This window comes from Myxine glutinosa, chromosome 12 (assembly GCF_964187855.1).
Source record: "Myxine glutinosa chromosome 12, kmMyxGlut1.1, whole genome shotgun sequence".
In the NCBI taxonomy this organism is placed as follows: Eukaryota; Metazoa; Chordata; class Myxini; order Myxiniformes; family Myxinidae; genus Myxine; species Myxine glutinosa.
In genome coordinates, this window is record NC_136272.1 from 38,402,769 (window position 1) to 38,419,962 (window position 17,194).

Below are 17,194 nucleotides of genomic sequence, written 5' to 3' on the forward strand. Positions count from 1 at the left end.
ATTCTTCACCATTGGAAGATAGGGCCAAAAACGATACAAAGCAGGACATCTCAAAAAGTTGTGGATGGATTATTTTGATTAAATGTGATTCTGTATTGTGATTTTCTGGTCCACCCTGGGATACAAAACGATTTGCAAAACGATTTGATTTGCAACGATTTGCAACATAGGCCAAATTTGTATACACGGGACAAGTGCATGAAAAGTTACTCGAACATCGTAAAATTAAGAATAACATTATTGTTTCGGAGAGTTTATTTGGATTTTTTTGATTCGATGGATTATTTTGATTAAATGTGATTCTGTATTTTGATTTTCTGGTCTACCCTGGGATACAAAACTATTTTGCAACACGATTTGATTTGCAACATTGGCCAAATTTGTATACACGGGACAAGTGCATGAAAAGTTACTCAAACATCGTAAAATTAAGAATAACATTATTGTTTCGGAGAGTTGTATTTTGTTCTGTGAAGTTTGACCAGTGAAACGCCTGGTGGAGGTATGCTTTCTACTGAGTGCCGTTCTAGTTGTCTGTCTGTTTGTCTGTCTGTATGTGTGTCAGTCACCTACAGGTCACAATTTTCAACCGATCTTCACGAAACTTCACCAAATGGTCGTTGGTCAGAAGCAAGAAGCCTATTGTTTTTGGGGTCAATAGGATTAAGCCATAACATAGGTCAACATAGGCCAAAGGTCACCAACTTTGTCAAGTTTCTGAAATCCTCAATTTTTATCTGATTGACTTTAAATTTGAAGAGGATTTGCATATATGGTCACTGAATTCAACCACCAACTATTTTTGTGGTAAACGTAGGCCAAAAGGTCAACATAGGCCAAATTTCTAAAATCCTCAATTTTCATGTTATTGACTTGAAATTTTAAAGAGTATTTGCATACCAGGTCACTGAATTCAAGCACCAATTATTTTCGAGGTTATCATTGGCCAACAACTTATTTTATGGATTTCGCAAGTATTGTGCTTTGCACGACATATTTTTGGTGTTGTTTGTTTGTTATCTCTTATTTTCCAGGTCCTAGATTTCCACGCCTTACAAGAAGCTACAGAGTATGATGGAGGCTTCAGCAAAACTTCTCGGATAATAAAGTGAGTGAATACGCTCTCATTTTTATCTTGTTGCATCTATCAAGGCTTGTCATATCGAGAATTAAAAATTAAAATAGCTGCAAAGGCAAAATGATTGTATACATGGGACAAGTGCATGAAATGTTACCCAAACGTCATTAAATTAAAAATAACTATTGTTTCGGAGAGTTTTATTTTGTTCTGTGAAGTTTGAACACTGAAACACGTTTTGTTTTTTTTGTAGAGAATTTTGGGAGACTGTCCATGGGTTCAGCGAAGACAAGAAGTGCTTGTTGTTGCAGTTCACAACCGGCACGGATCGAGCACCCGTCGGGGGGCTTGGCAAACTCAAAATGATCATCGCCAAGAACGGGCCTGACTCAGACAGGTAAGCTGGTTATTGATGGATTGATTGGACACTTGGAGCATGTGTGAAATCTTATTTTATTTTATTTTGTAATGTAGGTTATATGGAAATACAGTCGGACCTCATCTTTCGCGGTCCCAACATTCACTGGTTCCACGTATTTGCGGGGCCTGCGTATTCACAATGCATAACATGTGACCTGCTTCTACATTCGCGCCTTGCGTATTTGCAGTAAAAAAAATGTTTTTATCCACATCAGGACTGGTCAGGACTGGTCAGGACTGGTCAGGACTGGTCAGGACTGGACTGGCCTATATCCACCGCCGCCGATATTGATTGAGCCTGGGAATTCTTCTACAGAAACCTGCTCTCTCTTATACACAGATTCATCCCATCTCTTCAATTATCTTTTACCCATCCTCCCGCTCTTGGTACTCTGAATCATGTGGTGAGGCAGTTGCTTAAAAACAACTTGCATTCTTCTCCTGGAAGGCAAATCCAACTACAGACAACCTCAGATCATTCCACAAAGCTCATAACAAGTGTGTCTACTCGAGAGAGAGCCAGAAAACAACATTTGTCCAATCTCAAGAATGAGCTTTCAAACTTGTCTCCCTCCTCTAAAACCCAGCTGGTGCTTTTTTTTTTACTTTAAATTTTTTTGAAAGTAAAAGAATTTTTTTTTTTACCCCCCATTCAAACAATGCCCTCACATTTGCGAATTCCACATTTGCATCATTCTCCAGGAACGTATCCCCTGCAAATGTTGGGGTCCGACTACTGTATTGGAATATGGGATTTGCAACTCGGAAGTTGACTTCCAAAAATTGTTTAATGCTGCTCTGTACTGTGGCAATGGTTTAACCAGTTTTGTTTAACTTGAGCATTTTCTCACTTCTGCTTTGTTTTTACCACTATATCCATGGGTGTCAATCCCTATTAGGAAGTGGGGAGACATTCAAGTGTGTCGTTCACCCCTAAAAATTTAGGATTCTGAGCACTTTATGGCCGCTTGTACTGTTTACTGGGAGAATTATTTTGAAGTGGCTATTAGCAGATGATGATTTTGTTTTGCCATTCTAATAAATTTGAGTAATTGCCCAAATAGTGGCCGATTTGAAATAATCCCTGCAGAAATCGAATTGAATTGGTATTACGCAAATTAGGCCGGGCTATTTGAATTTTTGATTGAGACTGTCCACATTTATGCAGAAATAAAATTCCGCCAATAAAACGTACACGTCATCCTCCACATACCCTACCTTAAAACTTCCTCAAAAGATGACGGTGAGCATCAGCTCATCTATCAATGAATTGGATTGCAGGTTCAGTACTGCCAGCCGGTTTTGATGCATATGTCAGACCATCAGGTAGTTTGGCCGTTGTTGTAACGTGCTGCGCAGGCTTGTGTTAATACGTCTACATACACTAAATGGCCACTCTGCCTCACATGGCCTTGTTGGAGAGACGAGAAGAAGTCGAAGAAATCTTTCCATTTGAGGAAACGTGTGGCAGACTTCTGGTACCATGCCAATGAAAATCTGCCGATATTCTTCTGCAGTGGACCCGGCAAATTGCTCATGGAAAAACGAATGTTCTTGTTCCCTGTTCTCGGTCATTTCTGGATAATGCTGTATAATTCCCAGTGAACAGTGTTAAGCTCAAGCCCCTTTATGCCATCAGGTCGTTGAAGATGAAGTATTCCTTCAAGTTCGCTGACACCTTTAAGAAATCGACCCTGTAGAATTCCTCTGACGCGACAGTGTATCGAGCCTGGGAAAATGAAATTGGCAATATGTTTCAGCTTGGTAAATAAAATAAAAAGACACATAGAATGTGTGTGCCTGCGCCCATGCATGTTCATACGTAGGAGGGTTAAACAAGAAATTTTGAAACTGAGGCCACAAAGATAAATTGTCGGTCATTTTTCAACAATCTTTTTGGAGTGAAATGCACTTTTACCCTGCCCCCCCCCCCTCGCCCCTCCTCCATTTCAATATAATCATGCCTGCAAGTCTCGAACTGTTTAGGGTTGTTGGTTTTTTTTGTTTTTTTTTTTAACAAGGTCCAATCTCGTGGAAGAGCTCGGACACAGAACAGATGAGGACACAACATAACGAAGGGAACAGCAGGAGAAAGGGGAAACACCAACAGCAGGGCAGAGGGAGAAGGTAGACAGGTGGACAAACAAGGGATGTGGGTAATGGTGAGGGGTAGGGGAGAACGCAAAGAATGGACAAGGTGGATCCATAAGCAAATATTTGATGGGTGGGAGTGGTTTAACAGGTGTAGAAAATATCATGACTTTGGATGGGGAAGGTACATGACCTGAGATTGTGGTGAACAGCTGTCTTGAAGGCCCAGAGGGAAGAATTGGCTTGAAGAGAATGTGGAATGCTGTTCCACAGGTGGGAAAAGAGGTTTGTGCGTAGACACACTCGGACAGCTTGCTTAAGAGCCCTATGCCACGCAACGTGTTGTGAAGGATGGCTACAAGCTGTTGTGGATGATTGCAATGGATTGACCGATCTACTGGGCAGAATCGAGTTGGAGCCCTGAACCACAATTGCTTTCCAGCTATTGACTCAGATTTGTGAAATAGCTTTCTTCACTTTCAGTGCAACTTATTGCAAATGTCTATCCATCACTGCCCTCCATAACTGCTTTGATCCACTTTAGCATCATTTTTAGTAAGTTGATCAATGTGTTTTTTTGTTTGTTTTTTTTCCCCCCACCCCTCTGACATGGAGATGGGGGATATTAAAATGAGCTCCGACCAACCGATCGATCATCCATCCATGTACTTTTGTGTACACGATGTTTCAAAAACCGTTGAACATTTAGCTTTCATAATGCAGATATATATGCCTCGTGACATTATCTCAACCTTCACAGATTTACTCCTCATACCATCCAAAAGCCAGGGGACCCAGAGTATCAGATCCTTGTTTGTGGCACATAGTCACTGTCATCATAAGTTGCTGGAATTTGAGTCTACTTTGCCAATTTTGATGTGTGCCGTAAAGCAGTACAAGTAATTGTATGTACTAACGTGACTCAGCGCGCTCCGCGCGCCTCACCACTCGTCGTTTCAGAGGGACAGGCATATTTGACCATTTCAGTGTCTTTTGGGTCTTCATGGTGTTTTGGGTCTTCAGGGTATTTTGGGTAATTGGGGTGTTTTGGGTCTTCGGGGTCTTCAGGGGCTTTTGGATCTTAAGGGTCTTTTGTTTCCTCTGAGTCTTTGAGTTGTTGGGCTATTTTGGTTCTTCGGGGTATTTTGGATCTTCAGGGGCTTTTGGGTCTTTTGGTTATTTTGGGTCGTTTGGGTCTTTGGGGTGTTTTGGGTCTTTGGGGTGTTTTGGGTCTTTGGGGTGTTTTGGATCTTTGGGGTGTTTTGGGTCTTTGGGGTGTTTTGGGTCTTTGGGGTGTTTTGGGTCTTTGGGGTGTTTTGGGTCTTTGGGGTGTTTTGGGTCTTTGGGGTGTTTTGGGTCTTTGGGGTGTTTTGGGTCTTTGGGGTGTTTTGGGTCTTTGGGTTGTTTTGGGTGTTTGGGGTGTTTTGGGTCTTTGGGGTGTTTTGGGTCTTTGGGGTGTTTTGGGTCTTTGGGGTGTTTTGGGTCTTTGGGGTGTTTTGGGTCTTTGGGGTGTTTTGGGTCTTTGGGGTGTTTTGGGTCTTTGGGGTGTTTTGGGTCTTTGGGGTGTTTTGGGTCTTTGGGGTGTTTTGGGTCTTTGGGGTGTTTTGGGTCTTTGGGGTGTTTTGGGTCTTTGGGGTGTTTTGGGTGTTTTGGGTCTTTGGGGTGTTTTGGGTCTTTGGGGTGTTTTGGGTCTTTGGGGTGTTTTGGGTCTTTGGGGTGTTTTGGGTCTTTGGGGTGTTTTGGGTCTTTGGGTTGTTTTGGGTCTTTGGGGTGTTTTGGGTCTTTGGGCTGTTTTGGGTCTTTGGGGTGTTTTGGGTCTTTGGGGTGTTTTGGGTCTTTGGGGTGTTTTGGGTCTTTGGGGTGTTTTGGGTCTTTGGGGTGTTTTGGGTCTTTGGGGTGTTTTGGGTCTTTGGGGTGTTTTGGGTCTTTGGGGTGTTTTGGGTCTTTGGGGTGTTTTGGGTCCTTGGGGTGTTTTGGGTCCTTGGGGTGTTTTGGGTCTTTGGGGTGTTTTGGGTCTTTGGGGTGTTTTGGGTCTTTGGGGTGTTTTGGGTCTTTGGGGTGTTTTGAGTCTTTGGGGTGTTTTTGGGTCTTTGGGGTGTTTTGGGTCTTTGGGGTGTTTTGGGTCTTTGGGGTGTTTTGGGTCTTTGGGGTGTTTTGGGTCTTTGGGGTGTTTTGGGTCTTTGGGGTGTTTTGGGTCTTTCCGGGTGTTTTGGGTCTTTAAGGGTGTTTTGGGTCTTTAAGGGTGTTTTGGGTGTTTGGGGTGTTTTGGGTCTTTAAGGGTCTTGTGGGAATTTTCGGGTTGTCAAAGGTCTGAGGGGTCTCAACAGTCTTAATGTAATTGAGGGTTATTTAAGAGGGTGTTAATTTTATTTGAAGAAAAATACGTTTTCTTCGCATATAAACATACTAGCGGGGTCACCCGTGGGAATCCCACGGGCATGGATGTGTGTGACATTTCGACATATTGAGTTCGATGCTGCACCTGCACATTCAGTTATATAAAATGGTTTAAAAAACTTTCTTCTGATATTTGTGATTTATTTCAAACAAACTGTATTTCCCATCTACACGGGCATGTATTCCTATTAACGTTATGTAAAGTACATAAATTGTGTGGATTACATCATTTGTGGATGTGATCAATTGCCAGTAACCATCTTATATAACTGAATGTGCAGGCGCAGCATGTAACTCAATATGTCGAAATGTCACACACATCCATGCCCGTGGGATTCCCGCATGGATGTGTATGGCGAATTTTAAATATATGTCGACTGTTATTTTAGGCGGTGTATTTTCGTTTATCATCATGGCGCGATTTAAAAAAATATATCTCTGCATTTTCCTCTCCAATACCTCCTCACACTTTACACACACACCGGCCCATGTTTACATATACACACACACACACATATACACCCACACACATATACACATACACACACACGTACATCGACACACATGCACACACACACACACACACACACACACACACACACACACGTACAGACACATATACACATATGCACATATGCAAATATGTATACACATATGTATCCACATATACACATATATACACATATATATATACATCTCCACACACACACACACACACACACACACACACACACACACACACACACACACACACACACACACACACACACACACACACAAAAACAGACACACACACACACACGTACAGACACATATACACACAAACACACACACACAGACATGTATATACACATACAACAACAACATGCATTTTAAGGCCATTTTCCCTGCTAGAGCGGGGGTTAGCCTACATACACATACACACACATATATACACACACACACATATTCACGCGCACACACACACACACACACACACACACACACACACACACACGTACACACACGTACACATGTCCCACATGTATATATCCCACATCCCACATGTATATACATGTTTAAAGTGTACGTGCCCTTCCCCCCTCCCCCGCCCGGCAACGCTGGGTACTTCTGCTGGTAACGAATAAAATAAAAACGAAGAAATAGGTGGAATTGGCTGAAATTCGCTCGGTGAATTCACGCGGTGTATTCGGTTCGGCTCGGTTCACTCGGTTTAAAGAAAAAGCGATAATGTCGACATGTTGCTGTCTGTGTCATGTTGGGCGGTGTATGATACTCGTTGGCTGTTGGGCGGTGTATGATACTTGTTGGCTGTTGTGCGGTGATATGGTGTATTTTAAAAAATATATCTCTGCATTTTCCCGCGTTGGTGACACCGAGTCGTTCTTCATCGATCGTCTCATTCATTTTGGAAATGGAAGTTTCCACGCAACGCATGAATTGTCACGATCCTCAAGAGGAATTTGTCTCGTAATCATCAAATGATAAATGGCAAGTAAATTATATTGTGGAAAATTAAAGATTTCAAATAAACCTATTTAAAGTGTATGCGCACATAACTAATAAAAAAAACGAAGAAATATCTCTCGGTAATTTCCTGAAACATATTTTACTTCCGGCTAATATGTTGAATGAAATAAAAACGAAGAAATATATGTCGGCATCATTGTTGACGTTTTTGTGACGACTATCATCAAACGAAATAGTAATATATCATAACGGAAAAGCAAAAGCGAATTTTTAATATATATCGACACATTGCCGGCGGTGTCATGTTGGGCGGTGTATGATACACCATGACGCGATTTTAAAAAATATATCTCTGCATTTTCCCGCGTGTGTGGATTGTTCTCAATTTATTGCTGACACCGAGTCTAAAAGTAAAACCATCGATAAAAATGAAATCATATGGTGAGTTAGATTGGAGATAAAGGCGTGAGAGAGACTCAATGGCCTTGAAGTTACAGGCCTTTGAGAATTCATTTCGTTCTATAAACGGCAACTTTCATCGGATTTTCTTCCCGTTTTTTTTCAACCGAGTCTAAAACTATGTTAGCGACTGTGAAAAATGAAATGATTTATCGAATTTGATTTGAAATAAAACTGGGGGAGAGCAAGACACCACAGGCCTACAAAACAGGACTCAAAGCTATGCGAGTTAATAAAATGGTGGATATTTGTTTATAGCCACTCCCAGAATGGGTGGAGCTATGGGTGGAGCTACTCTGCAAACCGAGTAAGCCACACCCCGGACAGACACCCAACAGATAGACAGACAGACAGACAGAATCATCTACGGCTATTATAATATAGATAGTCAGGTTCACTATGTAATTTCGTTGGAATTTTTGGGGGATTTGGAAAACTATATATTTTTGGAAACTATATTGTATAGTCAGTCAGAAAACCAATGTTGCTATTTGCACAGACTCCTGTATGGCGGCCATCTTGGATTTTCAAAATTTCCGCCATAGAACTAATTTTTCTCAATATCTCAGCTTCTAAATAACATAGAGCTTTGATTCTAACGGCTAAACATACATTTTCAAGGGCCCCGAATCCAATGGTAACAAGTTCGATAAGCTAGACATGACCATAGAGCTCCTATGTGGCGGCCATCTTTGATTTTTCAAACTGGCCACCGTAAACTTGATGTTTTCTCAATATCTCAGCTTCTAAACAACATAAAGCTTTGATTCTAACGGCTAAACATACATTTTCAAGGGCCCCGAATCCAATGGTAACAAGTTCGATAAGCTAGACATGACCATAGAGCTCCTATGTGGCGGCCATCTTGGATTTTTCAAACTGGCCGCCGTAAACACGGCTTTAACACATAGTTGATCTTGTTTATGAAAACAAAAACTGTTTTACTTTCCTGTGACGTAATTTGCAATCTCGCAATTGAGATCAAAGAACTCGAAACATCTGCTTGTATATTTTATTGTCTGTTGCCATGTGGTTTTGTTTGTTTGGAATGTAGGCAAAGAAACAACTCTGTAATAACTAATAACAGTTGTGCCTGTTTGTAACTGTTCGCAAAACGGTCGAGCAAATGGCAACTCTTCAAAGCCATTTTCGATTTAAAATGTCTTTTTTAAAATTAGCCACAGCAGTAAGTTTTGCTCTACTGCCGTTGTACTTGTCCGTCAGGTTGCCGACGGCTCACACTTGCTTCAATGTGCTGCTGCTGCCCGAGTACGCAACCCAGGAGAAGCTGCAGGAACGACTTCTGAAGGCCATCACACATGCTAAGGGTTTTGGCATGCTTTGAACTCCAATCAACAGGAACCTTTTGCCACATCCCACTTTCTTCACGACCTCTGCTCTCCCCAATTCTCTTCTGGCAATAGCTTATCCCACTGGAATTTCTTGTCCTCGTGTGGAATATCCCCTTTTTGGTTAGACTTGAGGGGAAAAAATTGTTTTGTTGTTTTTCCCAAAAGCTTTAGCAATCACCTTCTTCCTTTCTTGCGTTATTTGTTTATAAGCCATTGCATTCTTCAGCTTCCTTTTCTAAGCTCGTTTAAATCAGACAAGTGTGAATTTGCAATGCTACAAATCTAATGTTTGCAGGCATTATCATGAAAAGATGAGCTGAAACTCCAGCTCATTTAGCAGTGTTGGTCAAGCTCTTCAGGCAACAATTTGTGAATGCCATTACCATTTTCATCACTAGCCCAAGACGAGACACTGAGACGTTTCGTACTTCTCGATACGCCTGCTCAAATGAAACCAACAGGAGGATGGCTCTCGAGGCCAAAGCGAGTTTTGATCCTCAGTGACTGCTGAACTTGTCTAGCCTTTTATGCTTTGACTTACATTGTACATTTATAAGAACAGGCTAGCCAACCCAAAACCGTTTTCTACACGAGCCTATTTTGGCCGCAACAGTCTTGTTACTGATCGAGAAAAGGAAATTGTTGGTTTGGCTAAGCATTTGCATTGTGCTCCTAAAAAACTCACATTATTTTTCCTCCTTTAAATTTTTTTGCCGACTTGATCATTCTCATCATGCACAATAACTCTGTAATTACAATGTACAAATGTATTTGGACAGCACATCCAAAAATCTCCTATTTCAAATGTGCAGATTTTACTACACTTCAAAGTAGCATGCATTTAAGGTGTATTCTTGTGGCAATTTGGAGGCGAGGCTTAAGTATTGCCTTTACAATACTACAAAGGGTGAGGGCAAGGACTTTGTGTTTATTCTGTGCTGCCCTGTTGATGTTGGTCTGAGGACAATGTTGACCTGCGGTGGTCGGCTCATATTCCTATTGAATTTGATACGAACCACTCTCGGATGTCTTTGACTACTGTCCGAAGGCCAGGGTTAACGCACCAAAAGCCACTACTGATTTTGCACGTGCTCTGAAGGATGGAGGATTGGTGCAATAATATGTCTGACATGTCCCAAAATTTCGTGCAAAGTGTTGGTGATAGTGACACCCTATTAGAAGTCGAATAAACACCATTTATAAATTAAAGGCCCGAAATATTTACTTCTCTCGATACCTTTGGTGATTATAGTGTATGTGTTTATTACGACAGTCAAAATTGAAAGATTAAACTGAGCCAGGTTGTCCTATCCAAACCCATGTGAAACGGATGGCAAGTTTTGCTGCACTGTGTGAACGTGGACGTTCATTTCAACCTTGGCTAATTCGATCATGTTGATTAATTGGTACATTTAACATTTCCTCTTCCTTGCAGGATTTCATTTTCCTTCTGTTACAGTTGCTTGCTTCTGTTTTGCTTTTATCCTCGTACTGATGTTTGCACCGATTTTGTTTTCCTACATTTTTATTTGGAAGGGGGATTGGAGAGACTAGCTCTAAATTTGTCTGCATCTAGGTTTTGAAGCAACGCTATGATGCGAGAGGAACTAAAACTACAATGGAAACCCACAGCACGCATTTGATGGAGGAAATTACGAGTTGTCCAATGACTATTTTGTCGCAAATGTTCGAACCCATACTAACAATATCATTTCCGATTGCATTAGGGCGCGCAATGCACCATCTGTGATTATTTTTCTTTTTCTTTTTTTCTTTGGTTGTGATTTACAGGCGACATCGCAAACCTGCAGATCGTTTTAATGATTGATCACATTCTGAAATTCAATGCCTTGCAAAATTTCATCATTTGATCATAATTTGCTTATTTGTCCTTCGTAATCGATTGTATATTTCTACCTACTCCGTGGCGTTGTGCATACGTCGAAATCGTTTTATTTCGGTCACGTCATGTCTTTTGATAGCTTTGCGCTGAAGTTTTTTTTTTTTCTCTCAATGTAACTATCAACTGAATTGTATCAAATATCTAAAAAGAATAATAATAATAATAATAACAAAACACAAATACATGCTCAACTGATGAATTTAAACTGGCCAATGTTTTGTTGGTGCTAAACTCTGGGATTGAGGCTTTTTTGCATGCAGTTTTTCCACACCGACTTGTTTTTAAACGACGCAATCACACCATAGATATGCTGAGAAAATCTTCCTCGTTTTCCTGTCGTCCTTCAACCTTTTGTTAACAATAATTACTGCATCGCAGTTATTTGATGTTCTTTTATAAAGCATGTCCCAAATTGTTTGCCAGATAGTTTCCCTCCAGTGCACCCGATCCATATTTACACAGATTGATTCGTCGAGCCAAGTGTACACAAGCACGTCTATAACCGTGAGTGCATAAGGTTAAAGGGAGCACTGTGTTGGTTAAAGGGACGTCTGTTGTCAACCAAAATTCTGTTGTATAAATCTTTCTGCCCAAATTTATATATACTCTTGAAATCCATTATGCAGTTGTTATTTCCCTTTATTTTGCTGATTACACACATGTGTAACTGTCATTTGCATATGTTCTTTAAAATAAATAAAAAGATGTTTCCATAGGTACACTGTTACTACCTTTCATCCCAATGTAATCACAAATTTTGAAAGCCCACTTAATATTTCAATCTTCCATGAATGATGTTTGTCTTTAATCCACTGGAAATTGGAACTGCTCAGTTTTTAAGGAACTGTTGCTGTACCATCTGGGTAATTTACAACTTGTATTTTTGTCAGATTGAACCCATTTTTTATCATTCCTTGGAGAGGGCAAAGCAAAATGACTTGGTACTATTTGAAGTACAAACGTTGCAGAAAAATGCTTTATATGACTGTATATTAATGATATTCCGGATGCGATGGAATAATCCGGATGCCCGACAAGAGGCTACAATGTTGCGCTTTGTCCTGATGAAAATTATCGACATTGATTCCCTTGACGTTTAAAACTGCCCCGTGTGATGCTTCGGCCGGCCGTGCTCCCAGTTTAAAGATCGCTTTGATGGGAACATGTCCCTGCGCGGAAAATTGATTTACAACTAAATCCGTTAACAGAATTTGAGGATCTCTTTGCAAAAAATGTTTTATCGTTGAGGAAAACCAAAATCGCCTCGTTAATGTTATTTTACGATCGAACCCATCACCATTTGTTCGCAGTAAAAAATAATTATTCGCAACATTCAGGCAAAACATTCACCCAGTCTGTGCCATTGGTGTTTATCCAAGAAAAATTGCATTGATTGTTGCAGCTTCAATTGAATGACTTATCTTTTACAACTGTTTACATCTTGTTGTCTCCGGTTTTACCGTGAGCAAATGAATGTGTGAAGTAAGTGTATGCCGTCAACTTGATTGTATAACCTTTCATTAAAGTTAAATATTCATTTGCAGTAAGTTTGCTTGGGTAATAGTCTGCGGAATGTGGACGGTTTTTGCACACTCTTGGATTCATGGGAAAAACAATTGCTCTTTAAACAAGTTCCGTTCTTTCAGGGTCAATTTATGGCTCCAGTTAACCAGGACGTATCACTTATTCAAAGTTCACTGTAACAAAGAACCAACAATCTTTTGAATTTTATTGTATTTTTTGAATTGGCATAAGAAAAACAGACATCCTTGTGGTATCCCTTGAACCTTTTTAGCAATTTGTTTCATTGAGAGACACGAGACATGCGGACGAGCTTGTCTTTGCTTGGTTTCTTGAATCGCTGGTGGGCAACTTAGGACACGACCAATAAGAAGAGCATGGAAACTTTTGTTATCCGTTTATTTGACGGCAGTGTTCAGTTTTGACATGTGGTGCTTTTTTGTGCAGTCAACAACTTGTTAAAGATAATCTATTTCTATTCTTTCATCTGCTCCTCTCATCGCTATCCATTGCATCCAATTTTCTTTCACCCATGTCTGTCACTGCCAACTTCCTCTCTCTATTCCTTCCCTCCCCCTATTTTGTGGCCTAGCTTTACATTGGGCTCATCAACAATTTGTACTGCTTTTCATAACACATCTTTCCTGTTCTTCTGAATATTTTCTTTAAAATGGTTGCCTTCTTCCCCCATCCTTCCTAACGGTTCTTCCCTCATCCTTCCTAACGGTTCTTCCCTCATCCTTCCTAACGGTTCTTCCCTCTGTCATTTTCATTCCTAATGGATACCTGTAATATCTTTCTCTTGGTTTCTTATTAATTTGCCATCTAAAGACCTCAAATGACCTATATAACTTCTTTGTGACCTCGCACATTCTCAGCAACCACATGTCCGATTGAGACGAAACTTTCAGGGTAGGAGTGACACTCATGCAGAATGTTTTTATGATAATTGTGACGTCATAGGTCACATGGTATGGCAGCCATCTTGGATTAAACGCAAATAATAATAAATATATTTCTCGGAAACCGCTGAATGGAAAAATTTGAAACTTGGCACATTGTCAAGTACTCCCAATGAGGAACAAAAGCATGATAATGATGACATCAAAGGTGAAGTGGTATACCAGCCAAAAATGTTTTAATCAAATTCCTTATCCTAAAAATCTGAAATTGCATGCAATTGATCGATGACCCATTTGTATTGAAATATTAAATTTATGACTTTAGTCACATGGTTTGTCAGCCATATTGGATTTAACCTAAAACCTTAAAAAACATCTTCTCCCAAACCACCAAATCGATTGACTCGAAACTTTACGTGTGGCATTGACAAGGCATGGTGATTAAAAGATGATCACAAAGACATCATTGGTCACATGGTGTGGCAGCCATATTGGATTGAAGGAAAATATTAAATAATTATATCTCTGAAAACGCTTTCCCTATCGATGCGAAATTTTACAAATATCATCTAACCCCACTGTTGCATACACAGACTTGGCATTTAATATGGAATATTTTTTTTGTGGGGGTGAACTTACTTTTGCAAGATGACTTAGAACCAAAAGTTCATTGGAATTATGTTGAAATTATTCTTGATTTTGTTAATGTGACCTTTAAAAGAAACAAAAACCACATTTGACATTTCGAAGCAAATAAATTGATCCTTGAAAGTGATATCGAACTCAATTCACGGACAGTACTGTGTTAAACTTCTGTGCGTTTTCCAGAAGTATCTCTTTATTTTGCACATTAGCCAAAAATTTTTTTTTAACAAAAACAAAAGTTAAATTACGACTGGGATTACGGACAGTAAAATTACAGTTCAGTACTTCGTGTAACCCCCACGGGCATTCAGGAGAGCAGCACGTACATGTTGAGGCATGCTGTTCACGAGATTTGCCAAGGTTTGGACAAGAATCGCTTGCCATGCAGTTACAATAGTCTGCTGCAATTCACGCACAGTGGTGGGCTGCTGGTCCAAGTTGTCGATTTGACGCGTTAATTCTGCCCACAAGTTCTCTATAGGATTCCTGTCCGGGGACATGGCAGGCCACTCCATATGCTCGACACCACGGTCAGCAAGAAAGTGTTGGATCATGCGAGCACGATGAGGCCGTGCATTGTCATCTTGGAAGACAAAGTTTCCTCGAAAGGCTGCATGAGCATTGGAAGCAATGTTTCTTCCAGAATGGCCCTGTGCTTGAAGTGGTTCAGGTTTCCATTCAGAACAACCAGGTCAGTTTTGCCCCCTGCATGAAAAGCAGCCCAAATGGTCACCCCACCACCTCCAGCTTGGACTCTTGGCACTATACAATCTTCGTTGTAGGCTTCATGCACTTGTCTGCGCACTCGGACACGGCCATATTGACGATAGACCAGAAATCTAGACTTGTCACTGAAGATCACGTGATTCCAGTGTCCTGGCTGCCATTGACGGTGCTCTCTGGCCCACTGCAATCGGCGCTGGCAGTGTTGTCTGGTCAGACGTGGCTTTCTCAGGGGACGCCTGGCACGATCGCCTGCTTGAACCAGTCGTTGGTTGACTAGCCTTCTGGATACAGGCACATTTGTCAGTTGCTGCCACTCAGCCCTAAGCCGATTAGCTGACTTGGTACGGCCATTGCGGACTAACCGGTGCAGCTGGCGATCATCCCTCCTTGTGGTTCTGCGGGGACGTCCTGACCTCGGTATTGGAGTAGGGACACCCCTCTGAGCATTTCGTTTCAGGATCTTTGACTTGGTACGGGGTCTTTGACACCTGACCTTGAGTGATGCCATACTGCCGAGCAATAGCATGCTGTTTCATGCTGGAATTTCGTAAAGCCACCACTAAATGACAAACAGCATTGTCGAGTTGACGGACCATCTCCAGCGGAAGCGGCAATAACTTTTGTAGACGTGCAGCAGTTGTTTTCCACTAATACAGAACGCAATAACCCTTATATACCCGATTGTGAAGCCAATCGTCAAATGTACCTGTCCGTACATTTTGTCACGCCACCTGTGATATAATCCTGTTATTGACTTCTTGCTGCGACAGACAATCGGTGACATGGTTCTTTTAACAGACATCACCGAAGGGTAAAATAAACTCACCAGATTGATATACCGAGTTCAGAAAGTAAACCCAAGTCGAGAAAAAAAAAATATTCCATATTAAATGCCAAGTCTGTAGTTTGGAAATGATGTCGTAGGTCACGTGGTTTGGCAGCCATCTTGGATAAAAAAAAACGAACCTTATCCGATCAACACGAAACTTCACAAACGTGATCCCATACATATGCAGAGTGTACATTTTTTTAAAGTTCATATGTCATGTGGTATGGCAGCCATATTGGCTTAAAAGCCGATATTTTTAAAAATCCCTTCTCTGAAACTGCTTCACCGGTCGATGCAAATCTGTCATGGTTGGTGAAAATGTGATACTTCAAAACAGCTGAAGGGATTTAAATCAAACTTGTTAATTTTTAGAGCAATGAACGATGCCATCTACCCGTTGTGGGACGATGCGGAGGCATATTGGTGACAGTCGCATTGTTCTAGTTAGCTTATCTGGGACGAAGTTCAGGGGAGCTTATGCGATGGTTCGTTGTCAGGCCGTCTGTCCGTAAACACTTCAAACTTATTCTCTGAAACCGCTGATGGGATTGCGACCAAATTTGGCACAAATGATATATGTTGTGTTGTGACTAAAGCTTGTTCACGACACTAAGAAAAGCAAAGTCTAAGGAGGTCGACAGGGGATCAAAGTGGATCCAGGTTTGAACCCCCCCCCCCCCCCCACCCCAAAATAGGTATTTGCTTTCTTTTCTGAAACTACACACACAATTTTGATGAAACTTGACCACAACCTTCACCACCCGTGATGTACCAAAGTTTGGTCATGGCATTTTAAAAAATCTGCCCCTTCAGGGGGTTTACGGGGGGTGCCCCCCAAAATAGGTATTTGCTTTCTTCTCAGAAACTACACACGCTATTTCGATGAAATTTGATCCCAACCTTTACCACGGGTGATGTACCAAAGTTTGTTCACGGCATTAAACCCCCCCCCCCCCCCCCCCCCCCGCGCAAGAGTTATTGCCCCTATGTTTTTTGAAATATTATTAATGTGGATTCTAATGTGGATTAATGTGTAAAGGTATTGGAGAGGAGTGTGGGGAGGTATTGGAGAGGAGTGTGGGGAGGTATTGGAGAGGAGTGTGGGGAGGTATTGGAGAGGAGTGTGAGGAGGTATTGGAGAGGAGTGTGAGGAGGTATTGGAGAGGAGTGTGGAGGTATTGGAGAGGAGTGTGAGGAGGTATTGGAGAGGAGTGTGAGGAGGTATTGGAGAGGAGTGTGAGGAGGTATTGGAGAGGAGTGTGAGGAGGTATTGGAGAGGAGTGTGAGGAGGTATTGGAGAGGAGTGTGAGGAGGAGGAGTGGGATTGGAGAGGAGTGTGAAGAGGAGTGGGATTGGAGATGCGTGAGGGTGGAGAGAGGCGAGTGTCAGGTGGAGAGGAGT

General features: G+C 41.4%; 1 protein-coding gene across 12 annotated transcripts in view; it reads left to right on the forward strand.

The window, feature by feature from the left end:
• Positions 1-12,713, forward strand: part of UBE3A (ubiquitin protein ligase E3A) — a 135,441-nt gene extending 122,728 nt beyond the window's left edge. For 11 of the 12 annotated variants that reach the window (XM_068098857.2, XM_068098858.2, XM_068102543.2 and 8 more), the window contains 3 exons: positions 1,035-1,108; positions 1,332-1,475; positions 9,140-12,713. In XM_068098857.2, coding sequence (XP_067954958.2) covers positions 1,035-1,108; positions 1,332-1,475; positions 9,140-9,260 — 339 coding nt within the window. In that variant the 3' untranslated portion in view covers positions 9,261-12,713. The remainder of the gene's footprint in view (positions 1-1,034; positions 1,109-1,331; positions 1,476-9,139) is intronic. The other variant, XM_068098863.2, reaches the window with a different exon arrangement.
• Positions 12,714-17,194: the final 4,481 nt, after the last annotated feature.